General features: G+C 42.4%; 1 protein-coding gene across 1 annotated transcript in view; it reads right to left on the bottom strand.

Annotated features, from left to right (window-relative positions):
* Positions 1–18,065, bottom strand: part of LOC145411056 (peptidyl-prolyl cis-trans isomerase FKBP4-like) — a 243,087-nt gene that overhangs the window by 188,281 nt on the left and 36,741 nt on the right. The window contains exons 2-3 of the mRNA XM_080281129.1: positions 15,801–15,988; positions 4,480–4,621 (exon numbers count right to left, since the gene is read on the bottom strand). Of these exons, the coding sequence (XP_080137255.1) occupies positions 4,480–4,621; positions 15,801–15,875 (217 nt within the window). The 5' untranslated portion in view covers positions 15,876–15,988. The remainder of the gene's footprint in view (positions 1–4,479; positions 4,622–15,800; positions 15,989–18,065) is intronic.

Genomic DNA, 18,065 nt, shown 5'->3' with positions numbered 1-18,065 from the left:
CCTATGTAACACCCACCAAAAGCAAAGGTAAGAAAGATGTGTTACTTCTGAGCACAGTTTCCCCTATATTAGGCATTACCAAGGATGATGATTTGAATATATATATATATATATATATATATATATATATATATATATTTAAATAGTACGATTTCACTAAAGGAGGCACTGACATTATGGATCAGAGAATAAGTTTTCATACAGTACACACTAAATCTAGAAGATGGACAGTGAATGCCCTTGGCTACATTGTCGACACTGCCAGAGTAAATTCACAGACAATTTATTCGTTATATAATAATCAGGACCCAAGAAAAATTGCTTCAATCTCCTATGGCTGGCAGATAGTGAAGGCATTGTGTAATCTGCAAATTGAAAGAAGAAAAGTTCAGGCTTGTGGTCTGACCAGGAATACAATAGCTAAGATGAATCTGATGCTCGGACAGGGAGATGTAGAGGAGGCCGTCCCAGAAGTAACACATGAAAATAGGTCAGGCAAGCAGCACAAGTGTCATTCATGCCTGGAGTCTCTTTATGGTCCAGGATACACTCAGAATCGCCCCAAAGCAAAATCGTCCACGAAACAATGTGAAGTACGTCACTAGCACACCTGTGATCAGAATTGAAATAAAGTATGTATGAAGTGCTATAGTAACATGCCCAATCAGTGAAAGTCTTGTTTTGGAAATTAAGAATGAATATGCATGTCTGTGAATATAGATTATGACTGAGTTTACGTTATATACGGATTATATTTTTGTTTAAAAATTTCCTTATATGATAGATGTAAATAGAGATACGGAAGGTGAGGATCTTGCAGCATAAGAATCCTCCGGCTTATATTAGTTGTAAGTGTAGAGTAAAAAGGATGTTCGAGTGCGTAGGATCAAATACCGCCGGAAAATACATAGGAGCATAGGCATGGATAGCCCCAAGTTAACGGTTACTACATTTTCGACCTGTGACGGGCTGTGGGTCACTGAGGGCCCTGTTAGTTAATTGGCACCCGGGATCTTTTTAACTTACCAGGGGTCGATGCAACAGGGGGTGGATCAGCTGAAATGAAGCATGGTCTCGCAGTGTAGAGAAGGAGCTGGGGCCTGATTGACTGCTGTCTCCCTTGAAAGCGCCAGGCAAGGCTCTGGACCTAACCCCTCATATCCACACTGTGCCTGTGCATTACCCAGGGAACAGCTTGTTCTCCGGTTACAAGAGATATAGGGTTTAACCAGGAATCTACAGGCTGCTCTAAGCGATTCAGTAATCCAAAGACTGGCACGTTTCCTGGTTAACAGTCGACTCGTAAGAATTTAATGGTGATCCCGCATGTACGGAGCTTTGGCTGGCAGCTGCATTTTCTCGTGGTGACTACTAACAGAGGATCAAGGGACTGACTTCTGGAGAGACTGACTGGCTGACCGACAAAGGTCTCAGTGATAGGCTAGTGATTGACCAGTGGGAAATTACTAATAAACTGACATCAGAAGGACAGTCTACTGACTAATTTGTCGGTATTTTGGGATTGACTGACCCACTGAATAACTATTGATCTATACTGTATACTGATGATGTTTTGGGTATAACTATTCATAATTGAATATTTGTTATTGCATTGCTCTGAATGCTCCTTGGGGCGTAGCATGAGCAGATAGAGCTACCGTGCCCTTTGAATAATTGGTTATAACTAAATATTTCTCTGTGCCCTTCAATTTTAATTTGCAGTACTCAGTTTTAGAAATACCTATATAATATATTGGTGACAACAGATTCAGCCTTCTCAAGGACCTCCTTCAGCTGTAAGGAGTGAGAAGCAGGTAGACCTTTATCATACAACAGAGGGGCAGGCAGAATAGGAGGTAGGTAAGGCACAAGGCTGTTGATGTGGAATTTTGCATTTATTATGCAATATGTATGCCTTTTCAAGCATTTATCTCCCGTACATCTACCGCCTTCTGCCTTATCTACCTCCTGTACTCCCCGGCACTTTCTCACTCGCCATCCATTTGTATGATAAAGGTCTACCTGTTTCTCACTCCTTAGTTATACGTGAAGTGGGTCCATGAGAAGGTCGAGTCTGTTTTGTTCTCACGAATAGATTATATTTCACACACCAACACAATCCTCACAAACCACCACAGACCTCACACACGAGCACAGTCCTCACACACCACTACAGTCCTCACACACCACCACAGTCCTCACTCACCAACTCAGTCCTCACACGCCAACGCAATCGTCACACACCAACACAGTCCTCACACACCACCAGTCCTCACACCACCACTGTCCTCACTCATCAACACAATCCTCACACACCACCACAGTCCTCACACACCAACACAGTCCTCACGCACCAACACAGTCCTCACGCACCAACTCAGTCCTCACCCCACACGTGTAAAATTAATAAGAATAATCTTTTACTTCTATAAATTCATTATTATATAGTTGTAATGACATTTGAAAAATAAATAACTACTTTCTAAAGGGAGGAGGTTGGGGAAAGTGGTTGGTGGGATACATGGCGAGTTGGGTCCTCGTCCCGTATCCTGGTTACACACTTTTTGAGTGTGGCTGAAAGTCGCTTAGCTAAATATTATATTCAGTCATTAGAAAGAAATATATGGTAGTATTCTCATCATCATCATTATGAACTTTCCATTTTTAGTCCACAGCAGGACTGAACTCTTCACTTAGGGAGGTTTTAGTCAGGAAGCCCTAACCCACGGCCCTGCACAGTTGTTGACTTTATACACGGGTTTTATTCGCCCCTGTGTAGAGCACAGCTATCATGTGTGGGGAAGCTCCCCACACAGTTCTTCTCAACAGGATGGAGTTGGAGACTTTTCGTCTCATTAACTTTCCTCTTACTGGCTCCCTTCAACCTCTGTCTCTTCGCGGCACTGTTGCATCATTGTTTCTTTTCTATCGCCACTTCAATGGTCACTGCTCCTCTGAACTGTCTGTTTGCATCCCTCCACCACCACGGTAGGCACGCGGCACCCGTCTTAGCAACAAACTCAGCCCTTTTCTGTCCAACTCTCTAATGCAAGAGTTAACCGTTGCTCCAGTCATTCATGTATGCAACAGGTCAACTCTGGAATTGTCTCCATCTCTGTTTTTCTTACTGTCTACGGTCTCCAGTCTTTCATACACAGTGTGTCCAGGCATCTCGAAATGATCTGATCTTGAATTTGGCTCTGCTGTCGTTTTTTTCTTGGAGGGAGCAATTTGTAGGTCCTGCCCTTTGGTTCCGTCTTTCTTGCATTAAAAAAAAAAATACTTGCATGTATAACCAGAAATTATTTACATGCTTACATTATTAGATTTCCTTGACTAATAGCTACCTCTCCATCAACTAGTCTACCTAGTAGTAAATCCACTGAAAGTGGGTTTAGGAGTTATGATGGTAAGGAAGAAAGGGAGAGTATTAGTGGTGGCGAGTGAGTGAGAGAGATGGTGGTGAGAAAAAAAGCGGTGGTAGTGAGACAGGGAGAGTAGGGTAGAAGGGAATATAGTGGTGAGTGTGAGGGTGATGGAGGGAGGGAAGGTGGTGGTGAGGAAGATGGGAGGTGGTGAGTGTGAGGGAGGAAGGGTGGTGATGATGATGAGGAAGATGTGTAAGCTATCAACTTCCATGTTATGGACGGTGCGTGTGTGAGACAACAGTAAACGGTTTATTGATACTGCAGCCCTCAGACTGAAAATAAAGCCAACAGCTTTGATATGTGGCAAACATGATAAGCGTTGGTGAATGTTAAAATATATGGTCATTTGATATTTACATTAATTTTAAATTTGATAATAGTTAAATGTGTGTGTGTGTGTGTGTGTGTGTGTGTGTGTTTCAGTGCTCGCGGGTGCGGTACGATATGTTTGGCGGGCTTGCCTTGCAACGGCGCCGACGTGTCCGAATGCGTTCCTTTCACTTCGTCAAACCAATAATATTACTCAAGATTCTTTTCACGATACTAGGGTCGTAAGTGTGGGAAATCGCCAAGGGTTGCACCGAATAGGGTTAAGGCAGACGTATTTGTAATAATCTATCTTTAAATATATTTTTAACAAAAAATATCAGGCTCCTAGAACCTAACCATCTATTTTCCATGTACAGTAAGTATATGTCACGTTTCAGCGCGAAATCGATTTGTTCAGTTACACGAGGTTCTGCATAACCTATCTTGTGTTGTAGGAAGACTCTACTGTACTGTACAGAGCCGGCTGGCTAAAGCGTACAAGCCGTTTGATAAGCCTCACAGACAGATATTGCAAGACCTGCCGGTTACCTCCCGTTTCAGCACTGGATGTTGCATAATTTTGTCAGATACTGATTTAACAGAGCTGAGCCAACAATGCTGGATACTGTGTTGGGACAGATGCTGCAACGATGGAGAAGTGAAAATTTACTATTCTTGCATGAGGCAGAAAGAAAACTGCAGTTTTCACTAAAATAAATAATAAATTGAAGACATAAATTACCTTTGCCAAGAGTGAATGAAAAGCGATCATTACGGTCTCGGCTGGAGTCAAACTTGGATCCATCCTCCAAGGTACCAACATAGTGAACAAAAACTTTGTCACCTGGTAGTGGACTTTCATCACCCTCACCAGCTTTCAGGATCTGTAAGTCATTACAAACATTAACACATATAACCTACATGCATTTACTCTGAATACAAAGTACAACATAACTCTAGAGCACGTACAGTATTGTACTATATTATAGAACAAGTTTAATTTTTCATATTTGATTGTTCACTTGCATTTGGGAGTATTTTTTGCTATTACTGTATATATTTTTAAATTAATAACCTACACAACACTAGGGCACGTTAAGTTCTTATTCTTTTAGTCCACAAAGACTGAAATAGACTTAAAAACTTGTGAAACAATCATCAAATCCAATATAGTACAGCAGGGTAATTGTGCCGAGTCCATGGTAGCTGCATCAACTACCTGAAAATGTCCATTACATGAGTGGTTGACAAAATAGGAAGTACTGTATTTACTGAAATACAACCACCTAGACTTATTCACTACTAAATATTCTATATAATCCCTAACTTCATCATGTTACATGATTCCTAAGTAATCTTTTTAACAGAAAATGTTTACCATAAATCTTTCACAAATACAGAATTGTGCATTTGCTGGAAACATTCAGATTTGGAGCTAAATGAAGAAAGCTGACAGCATACTTCAAAATGTTGTCAATAATTATGGACAGTATATAGTATGTTATGGCAATCATATCAATTTATATCTTTGAGCATATAGTGTGAAGTTCCTTATACTGTATGAACTAACTGGGCAGGTGCACAAAGGCTGTATGGGGTTAACTGCAAATATGATATTAATGCATGTAAGAGCAATAATAATTGTTGTGAATACATTTCACATGCTAAAAACTAGCTTAGGTGGTTTGTTCAGTTACAGGTAAATTCAAGCAGACTTAACCAGTAAGATGGTGCAGACTTGCATGCCCCAACTGCAAGATGGAAAATGGTGATTATGTTCTAGTGTGTTATAGGCCACAACAAAGAATTATATTGATGTGTTACACAGCTTGACTGAGACAGAAAACACTGTATGGGATGTTCACTTTTTCATCAAACAGAAACACAGAAAGTGCAGTCTGGGTTTTTGACTTTCAAGATCCCTGAAGTCCCAGACATTACTGTTATATCTACAAAGCAGTGTTTTGAAATCAGGGAAACCTGAGTTTGTGAGGGAAGCTTTATATTTAAAGATATTTTTGGTGACAAGGGTCTCAATGCATACTAATTTTCATACTCTGATCTATCTATCTATCTACAGCCCGACGTCCAAATCCCGCAAAGGGTGGCAGCAGACAAAACGCCTCCAAGTCGCTCTGTCACCCACCATTTGACTACCCTCCCCCCCAACTCACTCCCCCCTCCCTCATATACCTCTCAACTCCATCCCTCCACCTCATCCTCGGTCTACCCTTCCCTCTCCCTCCCTCCACCTCACCTACATACACCCTCTTAGTCAGTCTTTCATTCTCCATTCTCTTCACATGTCCAAACCACCTCAGTGTATTTCTCCTAATCTTCTCAACCACATCCACATCCACCCCACAACGTTCTTTCACTTCTTCATTCATCAACCTGTCCCTCCATGTCACTCCACAAGCTCCTCTCAAGTAGCTAATTTCCACTGCTCTCACTCTTGACTTGTTCCCCTCTTGTAAGGTCCATGCCTCGCTTCCATACGTCAAGGTAGGGATCACAATACTATCATGCAGTGACTTCTTAACTTCCATACTCACCCAATTTCTCATCACTGCTTTCAGTGAACCAACAACCTTCCTTCCCTGCTGTGTCCTATCACGCACTTCATCCCCCAAGGTTCCAACGTTACTCATCACACTACCCAAGTACTTGAATGCACTCACATTCTCCATATCCTCACCATCTAACCTCACCGTGCATTCTGTGACTTCATTCCTCTCAAACACCATAACTTTACTCTTGTTTACATTAACTTTCAGATTCCTCTTCCTACACACTGTCCCAAATTCATTCACCAAATGTTGCAACTCCCATTCATCTTCACTCAACAATACTGTATCATCAGCAAACAACAACACCGGAATCTTCCAAATCTCACCCTCATTCTTTAGAGCCACCCCCACATCCACTGCCCTACCTTGCACCTCCTTTACAACCCCATCCATGTATATATTAAACAACCATGGAGACATCATACAACCCTGTTTCAGTCCCACACTGAGATCAAAGAACTCACTCAGCTCACCATCCACTCGCACCGTAGCCCTAGCTCCTTCGTACATACTCTTCACAGCACTCAGCAATTTCCCCTCCATTCCATATATTCTCATTACCTTCCACATACCTTGTCTATCTATTCTGTCATAAGCTTTCTCCAAGTCCATGAAGGCAGCATACACTTTCTTTCCCTTCTCTAGATACTTCTCCACTAAACATCTTAGAACAAATATCTGATCTACACACCCTTTTCCCTTCCTAAATCCCCCTTGTTCTTCTCCAACTAGCTCCTCTGTCATATGCCTAACCTTATCAATGAGTATTCTACCATATATTTTTCCAGTCACACTAAGAAGGCAAATACCCCTATGGTTACCACATACTTCTCTCTCCCCTTTTCCTTTGTATAAAGGAACAATTATACCTGATTTCCAATCCTCCGGAACCCTTCCCTCTTCCCAAGCCAATGTACATAACTTCCATATCCACTCCACTACAATCTCACCCCCAAACCTCAGCATTTCACCACACACTCCATCAATTCCTGGGGCCTTTCCCATCTTGATCTTCTTCATTGCTTCCACTATTTCCACCCTACTGATCTCTTCCTCCCTCCACTCATCTCTCCTTCTCCCAGTCATTCCCCAACCACTTATACTCACACTGCTCTCACTCTCTACATTCAACAAATCCTCACAGTGCTCCTTCCATCTCCTCAATTTCTCTCTCTTCTCCACCAACAATCTATTATTCCCATCTTTCACTTCCTTACTATTTCCCCTTTCACACTGCCTTACTTTCTTTACCTCCTTCCAAAACAATTTCTTTCCCTCCATTTCACACTCAGATTCCTCCCAAATTCTTCATCCACTTTCTTCTTACTCTCCTTCACCAATCTCTTCACCTCCCTTCTCCTGCTCACATATACCTCTCTCTTCTCTCTCTCATCTTCACCCCTACCTCTACTCGCTAGCCATTCACTGTATGCCTTCTTCTTTTGTTCCACAGCTCGTTTCACCTCATCATTCCACCATGCTGTCCCTTGCACAACCCTGCATCCCCTCCTCATTCCACAAACCAACTCACACGCTGCGCCTATCTCTTCCGTGAATATCTTACATACGTCTTCCACCCCTTCCATCTGCTCTAACTCATACCTTCCCAATTTTTCTTCCACTATGCTCTTATACTCTGCCATTCTCTCACTGTCTTGCAATTTCTCCACTCTTCTCACAGGAGCTGTTTCCTTCTGTCTTCCCCTTCGTCTCTTCAACCATTTTCTTTGTAGCCTTACCTTGGCCATCACTAAGTGATGGTCTGAGATTCCATTCCCCCACCCTCTCCACACTCTTGCATCCACCACTTGCCTTCTCATTCGCTCATCCACACACACATAGTCTATCACTGGCTTTCATTCAACAAATTCACCATCCATCCTCCTCATAACCCTCTATGTATACCTGTGGATCATCTTATGCCGAAAGTAGATGTTAGCTATTGCTAACCCCTTACCAGCACAGATGTCCAACAAAGCACTACCATTCCCATCTACTTCAGCTGGCACACCCCACTGACCAACCACTTCATCCACTCGTACATTCCCGACTTTGCCATTCCTGTCTCCAATCAAAAACACTCTCTCACTCCTCTCAAACTTGTCCATACATGCTTCTACACTCGCCCAAAACTCTGATGCTGTCAATATATTTTCATTGGATTTAACATTGATTTTGTGTATGCTTCATGATTTTCAAAAATTTCACAATGTTCTGTTCTCAGTACTGTACTGTATGATTTTCTAATACAGTGGGCTCGCACAGTGCGCGAGAGATTGGGCAGTGCACGAGCTCGCGCACTGGGAATTCGCGTACTAGGAATACATAATCTTAGGGGAATAATTACATATGGACGGTACCCCCTCATACCTGGACATTTTTTGGCCCTTAGAGACATAATAAAGGTCATATGTTTTAGACATCGTGCTAAAGCTATAGCTACAATAACAAAAATATGGGTAGTCACCTTAACAACAGTAGACAACAGGCCTGATGACCTTAAATAACAGGGGTTCTGAGGCACGGCAACACTTACAGCACTGCACTCCCCACCGCACCAACACTTCCCTCCACAGACTCCTCTTGATCACCTTCCCCAGGAGCATCAAAGTCACTAACTTCGGCCATAAACCCTTCAAAGTCCAATGCTGACACTTCTGACATTGCATCCTCTTCATCCTCAACAGGAACAGGAGCAGACGATGTCGATGGTTTCGCTATTTCACCAACTTGAGCCCACTGTGTGTAGCTTGTTATGAGCGTCTGTCTTCTCCTGTTTATTTCTTCCCTGTGCCTGTCTGTGTAGAAACGGAAGAGTTTGTCGATACCAACCAGAAGTTCCTCCGTTCTTAGGTTGCTCACTTCCTGTTCCTTCACCTCTTCCTTGAGCTTATCCACGGCAGCAAGGATCTTGCTAATGTTTGACATACACAGCTCAGTCCTGCCTTCCATCACGCTAGGCTGCTCAACTTGACTCTGTCTGGCGCATCAACATGACGACACGTGACGCGCTCTGTGAGGGGTGGCCGTGCACTAGTAGAAAATGGCATTTTTGAGCCACTCCTTGCCTCTGCCTCGCGTTCTGTGCGGTAAACTCGCACATTAAAGGGTTTTTGGTTATGATTTGTGGTCACTCGTGCACAAGGCGAATCGCGCACTGCGGTGACGTGCACTGTGCGAGCCCACTGTATATCACAGTGTTCTGTTCTCAGCAATGTTTAATGTTTGTTTGAAGGCTTACATGGAAAACAGTATTTATGCATGAATATTCACTAATTTTTCTTAGACCGGTGTAACTGACCCAAAGCACAGGGTACTTGCACCCATCGTGTTTTCGCAGATATCAGTGAAGTTATTATTCTGTGCAGCAACTCTGTCTTCATAACAATTTCCTCATACATATAACCTGAGTCAATAAATTGAAGCAAATCACATTTGTAGCGTCCATGACATTAACAATTAATGAAAAAAGCAGCAAAAAACTGGTGCAATTACCCATCAATACAGTAACCATCCACTTTCAGATACTACGAGTTTATGTGCCTGGAGACAGGAAACAAGAATAAAGACAGCCTACTCTACATATGGCTGTTCATGAGCTGAAGAGCTTCAAATAAGAAGGGCAGAGCATCAGGATATTCTTGCATCTGAGAGTCAAAGAAAAGACTGTGCGGATGGACTGCGGTTTTATGGGATAACTGTTACTGTCATTACTTTACTGACTTCAATTTATAATATAAGCAGATAATAAATAAATAACCTGGCATGTGCTGGGCCAAAATCCTATTTTTACATGGTAATGAGGTGGAGATAACCTGAGGTGTTAAGCAGCAGCACTCACCAATTCAAGGATACAAATCATGCTAGAAAGGTTGGTTTATATATTGTACCGTACTCTTCTTTGACTGCAACAACCATCTAGTGTTTATTTGGGAGCCTGAAATGTATAAGTAAGGCCCTAGTCTAGGCCTACTACTATTACTACAGCTGATTATGCTAAATCAAGCTGAACAGCTGTCTGTACTGTTGGCAGTTAAAATAAGAAAGAGGGCAAGGTTGTCCCTCTAATTCGAGAGGCCTCATATGTGTTGTAATATCTGCAGGATGACAAAGTATGCATGGTCAAACCACTAGTCTTCCATTCACTTACCATTTCCTGATTCTACCCACAGAGATTGTAGCAACAGTAACAGAGCTAAACATGAAACTTTATGCTGTATATACTGTATTACAGTATTAACCTTTAATACCAGCATCTGAAAGAAAATACATGCACTTATTTACGTATTACCTAAGCACAAACAAGAGGGTTGGCTGAGGATTAGTGCCCCTACCCGAAAAACAACCAACGAAAAAGACAAATAAAATGCCTCGGACTAGAACAGACCAACAGGTGATGGCATGGTATGGATTTCAAAGTGGAATGTAAGGGGTGCAAATGATAAGGTGAAAGAAAGTAAGATTGTCTGGGTGCTAGAGGGTGCAAAAGTGGACATACGTGGATTGACTGAGGCTAAATCGGGAGGTAAGAGTGTGACAGAGTGGGAGTAGGGATGGGGTACAAGGTATGTTCAAAGAGTATCTGACCTTAGGCTCTATAAAAATAAATAGCTACCCTGTTGAACTAGGACACTAATCCCCTTAAAAGTAGGTTCCATCTGACTTGACACACGTAACTCAGAGGTCTTTCCACTGCCTGAAACATTTTTTCAGTTAGTTTTCGATATCTAATGCCGGTGTTTTGTTGCATGTGTCATAATCTCTTCTCTCGTCTCAAATCGGGACCCCTTCAACGGAGTCTTGTGCTTGCGAAATAACCAAAAGTCGCTTGGAGCCTTGTCTGGTGAGTAGTGATCCTGCCGGATCTGCAAGGTGTTGTGTTTGGCCAAGAATTTTTGGATCAGTTGAGAATAACAGGCAAGTACAGTCATGGTGCAGCTTCCAACCTGCCGATTTCCAAAGATCTAGTCTCCTCCGCCACACTGCGTCATGACGTAGGATAACATCGAGGCAGTAATGTTCATTGACAGTCTGACCTTCTGCTGCATATTCGTGATGCACAACACCACGGTAGTCGAAAAATCAGTCAACGTGCATTTCACCTTGCTGTGGACCTGTCGTGCTATTTTTGACCGAGGCAACCTTGTATGCTTCCACTGGGATGACTGTGCTTTGATTTCTGGGTCGTACCAGTACACACAAGTCCCATCTCCTGTGATAAGAGTCTTTAGAAAGTCTGGATCACAATTTACAAACTCCAACATGTCTTGAGAAACATTCATCCGCAGAGATCATGACCAATATGACAAAGCACCTGCTGGAGATACTGAAAATAGACTTTGAAAAGTGTTTCAGGCAGTGGAAAGAATGCTGGGCTATGTGTGTTAAGTCAGAAGGGACCCACTTTGAGAGAGATTAGTGTCCTAGCTTCACAGGTTAGCTGTTTATTCTTTAAGGGCCTAAGCTTGAATACTTTCTGAACAGTCCTCATAAATGTGCAGGAGTCGGTGAGAATAAGAGGACAAAAGAGAATGTATGTACTGTTATGTGCAAGAGATGGAAGGAGAATATAAGAGAGTATAGATCAGCTGCTTCAAGGATTGTGTGGGTAAGACTGAAAGGAGGAATACAAACATGGGCATTTGTATGTATATGCACCAATGAAAGACTGTGACAGCAGAGTGAAAGAAGTGTTCTGGGCAAATGTGGCAGTGTGCATGGAAAAGTTTGAGAGGAATAAGAGTGTGTTTTTAATAGATATGAATGGAAAAGTGGGGACTGTGAAGATGGATTTGAGTTGCTGGTGAGTGGGGTGTGACTGCAGAAGTGGATGAGAATGGCAGTGCTCTAGTGAACATTCGTGCAGGGAGGAGGTTGGTGATACCCAACACCCTCTTTAGGCACAAAATAATCCACAGGTATACATGGCGAGTGATGAGACGGGTGGGTGGTGAACCGACTGAATGGAAGGCAATGATAAATTGTATGTGTGTGTGTGGATAGGAGAATGAGAAGGAATGTAACAGATGCAAGTGCATACAGAAGCTGGGCAAGTCAACTTTCTAACCCCCACTTGGTCGTGGTGAAAGTCAAGATACAAATTCAATGGATGGATAGGAGAGTAGGAAAGGAGGAAGTACTCAACATAAGGAGGGCAAAAAGACTGCAAGAGGATGGAAAATGGTAGAATATAAGAGAGAAGTGGAGGAGTGATTGGGTAAATATACAGTAATACCTTGGTATACGATACTCCTTGATGCAATACCCCAGCTTAACAATGGGGGTAGAAATACCACCATACCCCACCTAATGATTGTCAAACCCCAGTTTAATGATTGGTTTTGATTTTTTTTTTTTTTTTTTTTTTTTTTTTACCGATTTTGATATTTTAGACTAAAATTGTGTGTTTAGGCTGATTTATAAACTGTGTTTAGATTTAGATTAATGTGTTTTAGCCATAGGTGGGGTGAACATTGTCATTTTGGGGTACAGTTTACAAAGCTTGATTTTTCCAGACTTAAATTTGACGATTTTCAGATTTTATTTGTCGGTTTTAGTGAGTTATTTACAGGTGTCAGGCTTAGGTTAGCTTCCTTGACAGCTGTTAGGCCATTTAGATTGGCTTTAGACTTGTTTTTGGGCTCATTTGGTTGGATTTTGGGCTTGGTTTGGGGGAAACCCAATGCTGGTAAACACTCCACATTACTTTACATGATACAAGTGCCCCGATATACAATACTCCGCCCAACAATGGGGATTTACTTAACCAATTATATTGTTCAACCAGGGTAAGCCTGTAATTCAGGGCAGATGAGGGAGGTGGAAGGTGTGTGCACGATATTCACAGAAAAAATGTGTGCAGCATCTGAGATGGTGTGTGGGATCCAGGAAAGATGAAAGCTGGTGCAAGAAACAGCATGGCGGAATGAAGAAGTGAGAGCCTGTGACGCAAAAGAAAAACCACATAGTGAGTGGATGGGACGCAGAGGTATGGAGGAAATTGATAGACGGAAGAGAGAGTTGTATGTAGACAGGAAGAGCGAGTTGAAGAGTAGTAAAGGAGAATAAGAAGAGTTTTCATTTTTTCATTCATTCATCATCCAATCCTACGTTGCCCCACGAGAAGCGTAGGAGTCTGGGGTTAGGCAAGTTGATCCTGATATTTAAGATGAGAGTGACCAGCCTCACTCATCCCTGAGTGGCATTACGTAAGCAATAAACCCCAACCACCCCTTGGATATAAACCTTAACTGGCTCAATCCCACTGGTGCATTGTAATTACCCACTAATCCACCAGGCGCCAAAATCTGGTTATATGGTTACCATCCAGCATAGTAAATGGTTTCCTGGTGTACAGGAAATCGTTTGGCTTGTCACTCAGTGTACAATCACTCTCAGGCAGATAGAAGAGGAAAGAATGAAGGAAAGAAAGACAGAACAGGGAGTGTAAAGTCATCCGTAGGCAGAAGGACGAGGAAAGACTGAAGGAAGGAAAGACAGAAGAGGATGGAAGGAAGGAAGGATGAAGGAGAGGAAAGGGCAGACACCCGAGAACAGCACTACATTGAGTGAGTTGATGATGAGTGCCCCCACCTACCACAATGGATGAGGAATTTGGAAGGAATTTGAGTGGAAAGTGGATGGAATGTAAGAAAATGTTCTGAAAAGAGGTAAAGAGAGTTAGACAGGGTGATTAAGTAGGGGAAAGAAATATAAAACTGTAGATTGATACTGGAGAAGGGAGAAAAAGTGAGCACATGGAGAGAACACTTTAAGGAATTGTTAAACATAAAGAATGAAAGTACTGCAAGTATAAGTGGCTAGGGAATGGCTGGGAAGAGGAGGGAAGTGAGAACACAAGAAGAGATCAATAGGATGGAAGTAGTGGACACAATGAAGAAAGTAAAAATGGGGAAATCCCCAGGAACTGATGGAGTGTGTGGTAAAATGTTGAAGCACAAGGGAGAGACAGTAGTTGAATGGATATGGAAGATGTGCAGATTGGCCTGGGAGGAAGGCAGAGTCCCAGAGGACTGGAAGTCAGGTATAATTATTCTCCTTTACAAAGGAAAAGGGGAAAAAGAAGTGTGTGGTAATCATAGGGGCACTGTCTTATTAGTTTAATGAGAAAAGTATATGGTAAGAAACTTATTAACAGAGTTAGGGAAATAACAGAGGAATTAGTTGAAGAACAGGGAGGTTTTGGGAAGGGAAAAGATTGTGTAGATCAAATATTCATCCTAAGGTCTTTAATGGACAAGTTTCTAGACAAGGGAAAGAAGTTGTATGTGGCCTTCATGGATTTGGAGAAAGCATATGACTGAGTGGATAGAAAAGGAATATGCAAAATATTCAGAATATAGGGAGTAAATGGGAAGCTGTTAAATGCTGTGAAGAGTATGACGGTGTTAAGGCTGCAGCGTGTGTGGATGGTGAACTGAGTGAATTTTTCTATCTGAAAAGTGGATTCAAACAGGGATGTGTCATGTGTCCATGGTTGTTCAATCGGCATGTGGATGGGGTTAAAATGGAGATACGAGGTAGGGCAGTGAATGTTGGGGCAGCCGTAATGAGAGAGGGCAACATTTGGAAACTTCCTGTTCTGTTGTTTGCAGATGATACTGAACTGTTGGGTGAAGATGAAGGAGAACTGAAAGGCTTGGTGAATATGTCTGGGAGAGTGCTGACGATGCAGAATCTAAAGGTGAATGTAGGGAAGGGTAACATTATGGTCTACGAGTGAAATGAAGTCACTGAATGCACAGTGAGGCTGGATGATGAAGAAATGGAAAACGTGAGTGCATGTAAATACTTGGGTAGTGTGATGAGTAAGGATGGAAGTCTGGAGGATGAAGTGCTTGAAAAGGTACAACATGGAAAAAAGATGTCTGGTTCTTTGAAAGCAGTGATAAGAAATAGGGAAGTGAGCATGAATGTTAAAGTGTCACTGCATGACAATACTGTGATACCAACTCTACCATATGGAAGTGAAGCTTGGACCTTGTTGAAAGAAAACAAGTCAAGAGTGAGAGCAGTGGAAATGAGTTATCTGAGAGAGGCATGTGGAGTTACATGGAGAGACTGCCTGACAAATGAGGAAGTGAAGGAGCATTGTTATGTAGATGTGACAGAATGCGTTAGGAGAAATACATTGAGGTGGTTTGGCCATACGGAGAGAATGGAGAGCGAGTCTAACGAGAATAGTGTATAAGAATGAGGTGGAGGGGGTGACAGGGAGGGGGAGGCTGAGGATAAGATGGAGGGATAGAATGGAGAAGTATATGAGAGAGGGGTGTGTGTGCTGAGGGGATGGCAGCGAAATGGCAGGAGACAGGGCAAAATGGAGGCGATTTGTTTGTGGCCACCTCTTACAGATTAAGGCATCTGGCAACAGAGAGACGGATTTTACAAAGGGGACCCTGATCGAAGATGCCGGCAGGCTGAATTCATATCAAAAGCCAGAGACAACTTATTAAAACTGTTTCAAACCTACCTCTTTCAAGACACCGCCATCTTTGTCTGGAGTGACATCAATGACAGAGTTTGTCACTGTATCATCAACCTCCATATTGTTCTCAAGGGCTGTCAAAGTATCTTCAACCTCAATATTGTTCTCAGAGGCTGTCACTCTATCTTCAATACTGAAGTTCTATGGTGACTGCAAATGGCTCTAACCCAGCACTGTAAAGAAGTAATAATGCTTACCGAAATAGGCAATGCACACAAATACAGTGCTTGTATCTTCTGTTCAACTATAGGAGTAGAAGTTGATCCCTATTTTCCATTCACCAAAACATTTATAATGTCCAACTTGGGAAATATGAACATGGGAATTAACTGAATCACCTGTACATAATGATTTTCATATGGAGAAAAAAGCTAGTTATGTTGAATCGGTAAATTTCTAGAAAGTTTAATAACAAAAAGAATTATAAAAAAATTAATGAGGGTAAGACTAAACGAGCCCCAAACCACAATAATACCAATGTGTATTTTTCTAAATAAAATCTAACCAGTAAAAAGTTGCATCAGTTTGTAAATTACTCTAAACAATCAAAGCCAAAGAGGAACTAACCAAAGAGGAATTAACCCATTATGCCAAACTCCCGCACCCAAAACCCCAGATTTCCCCACCAGTCCTGTTATCGTCAAAGGGGGAGGGAACAGACTCACCAATAAAATTAATGGGATTTACAAATGATCTACATGGATCCTACTGCCCACCTCATATTCTGTACCTAACATAGAACTGTCTTATCTACCCTTGAAAACACTTGCCAAAGTAGCACTCAACTTCTTCGTGAAACAAAACGACAGTGATGCAGCAATTTGAGCTGTTTTTTTGTGGACTCATGTTTTTAAGGAAAATAGTTTTAGTACTAGATACATCACAGGTAGTAGTAGTAATAGTTGTTCCCTAGGCAGTCTGGCAGAACAGCCCCGAGTCCCTTAGGAAGGCCATGGCCGAGACCGGGCTTTCCCACAGAGCTCTCAAGGAGTGTATGTTGTGTTGTTGGTGTAGGTGATTGTGTGCAATGCAGTCTTCCATAATGTGTTTAATAGTACGGGGTGCTGTGTTTCATCTTGGACGGGCATCAGCGACGGAGTCATTCAGCCTCTTCTGGTAGCGAGGGCTGGATGGTGGCCACATCTCAGCCTGGCCAGGTGGACCCTGTCCTCACAAAGGAGATAGGATTAAGAAGGGTGGATATCAGGAGGCCGTGCATGCAGCTGTGTGTTGCCTTTAAGTGACTGAATGGAGCGGCGAGTGATCTGAGTGTGGATATGCTGCTGGAAGCTGGTCTGAGGTGGGCGAGGGGGGAAAGATAACAGTATTGTGTATCGTATCGTGTGCTGGGTGTTGTTTTGATGTTCCTTGGTGGGGGTGGATGTGCGGCCATGTAATATAGTGGATGTTGTGGGTTTGTGGAGGCTTCAGCAAGAAACTGGGTGCCTCTCATGTCTAGGTGATCCTTGACTTTCAGGACTTTGGTTTCTTGATGTAGGTGGTCTGTGGGTGTAGTAGCTGTGCAGCCTATGATTATTTTGAAGGCCTTGTTCTGTATAGTCTTTAGAGTGTTGTAGTGTGTTTTGGTGAGGTTAGGAGCCTGGGCAGGACTTGCATAATTCATCACTGAACGTGTTTATTGTTTGTACTGTATTCTGCTGTGGTTGGCGGAGGGTTAGTGCCCCTCCCTGGAAAACAACTAACTAAAAAAAAAAACAATAAGCCTCAGACAAGGACTGACCAAAAGATGACGACCAAGGACCGGACAAAGGACATGGTTATCGGAACGTGGAATGTAAGGGGAGCGAATGATGAGGTGAAAGAGAGAGAGATTGTCCAGGTGCTTGAGGGTGCGAAAGTGGATGTATGTGGAATAACTGAAACAAAATGGAGAGGAGAAAGTGTGAGAGAATGGGAATATGGATGGGGTATATGTGCAGGAGTAGGTGAGAATGAGAGGGCAAAGGAAGGAGTATATATAGTTGTGAGTAAAAGATGGAAGAAGAGCATAAGACAGTATGGATCAGTTAAGTCAAGGATTGTGTGGGTAAAGTTGAAAGTTGGAATACAAATGTGGGCGATTGTGTGTGTGTATGCGCCAACGCAAGATCGTGCTAGAAGAGTGAGAGAAGAGTTCTGGACAAATGTAGAAGTGTGCATGGGAAAGTTTGGAAGGAATGAGAGAATGTTTTTGATCGGTGATATGAATGGTAAAGTTGGGAATGTGAAGGTGGATAGAATAATTGGTGA

The sequence above is a fragment of the Coenobita brevimanus genome, chromosome 87 (genome assembly GCF_032717465.1).
Source record: "Coenobita brevimanus isolate Jiangsu-jjx chromosome 87, ASM3271746v2, whole genome shotgun sequence".
Classification (NCBI taxonomy): Eukaryota; Metazoa; Arthropoda; class Malacostraca; order Decapoda; family Coenobitidae; genus Coenobita; species Coenobita brevimanus.
This window is presented reverse-complemented; position numbering and strand designations above follow the sequence as displayed.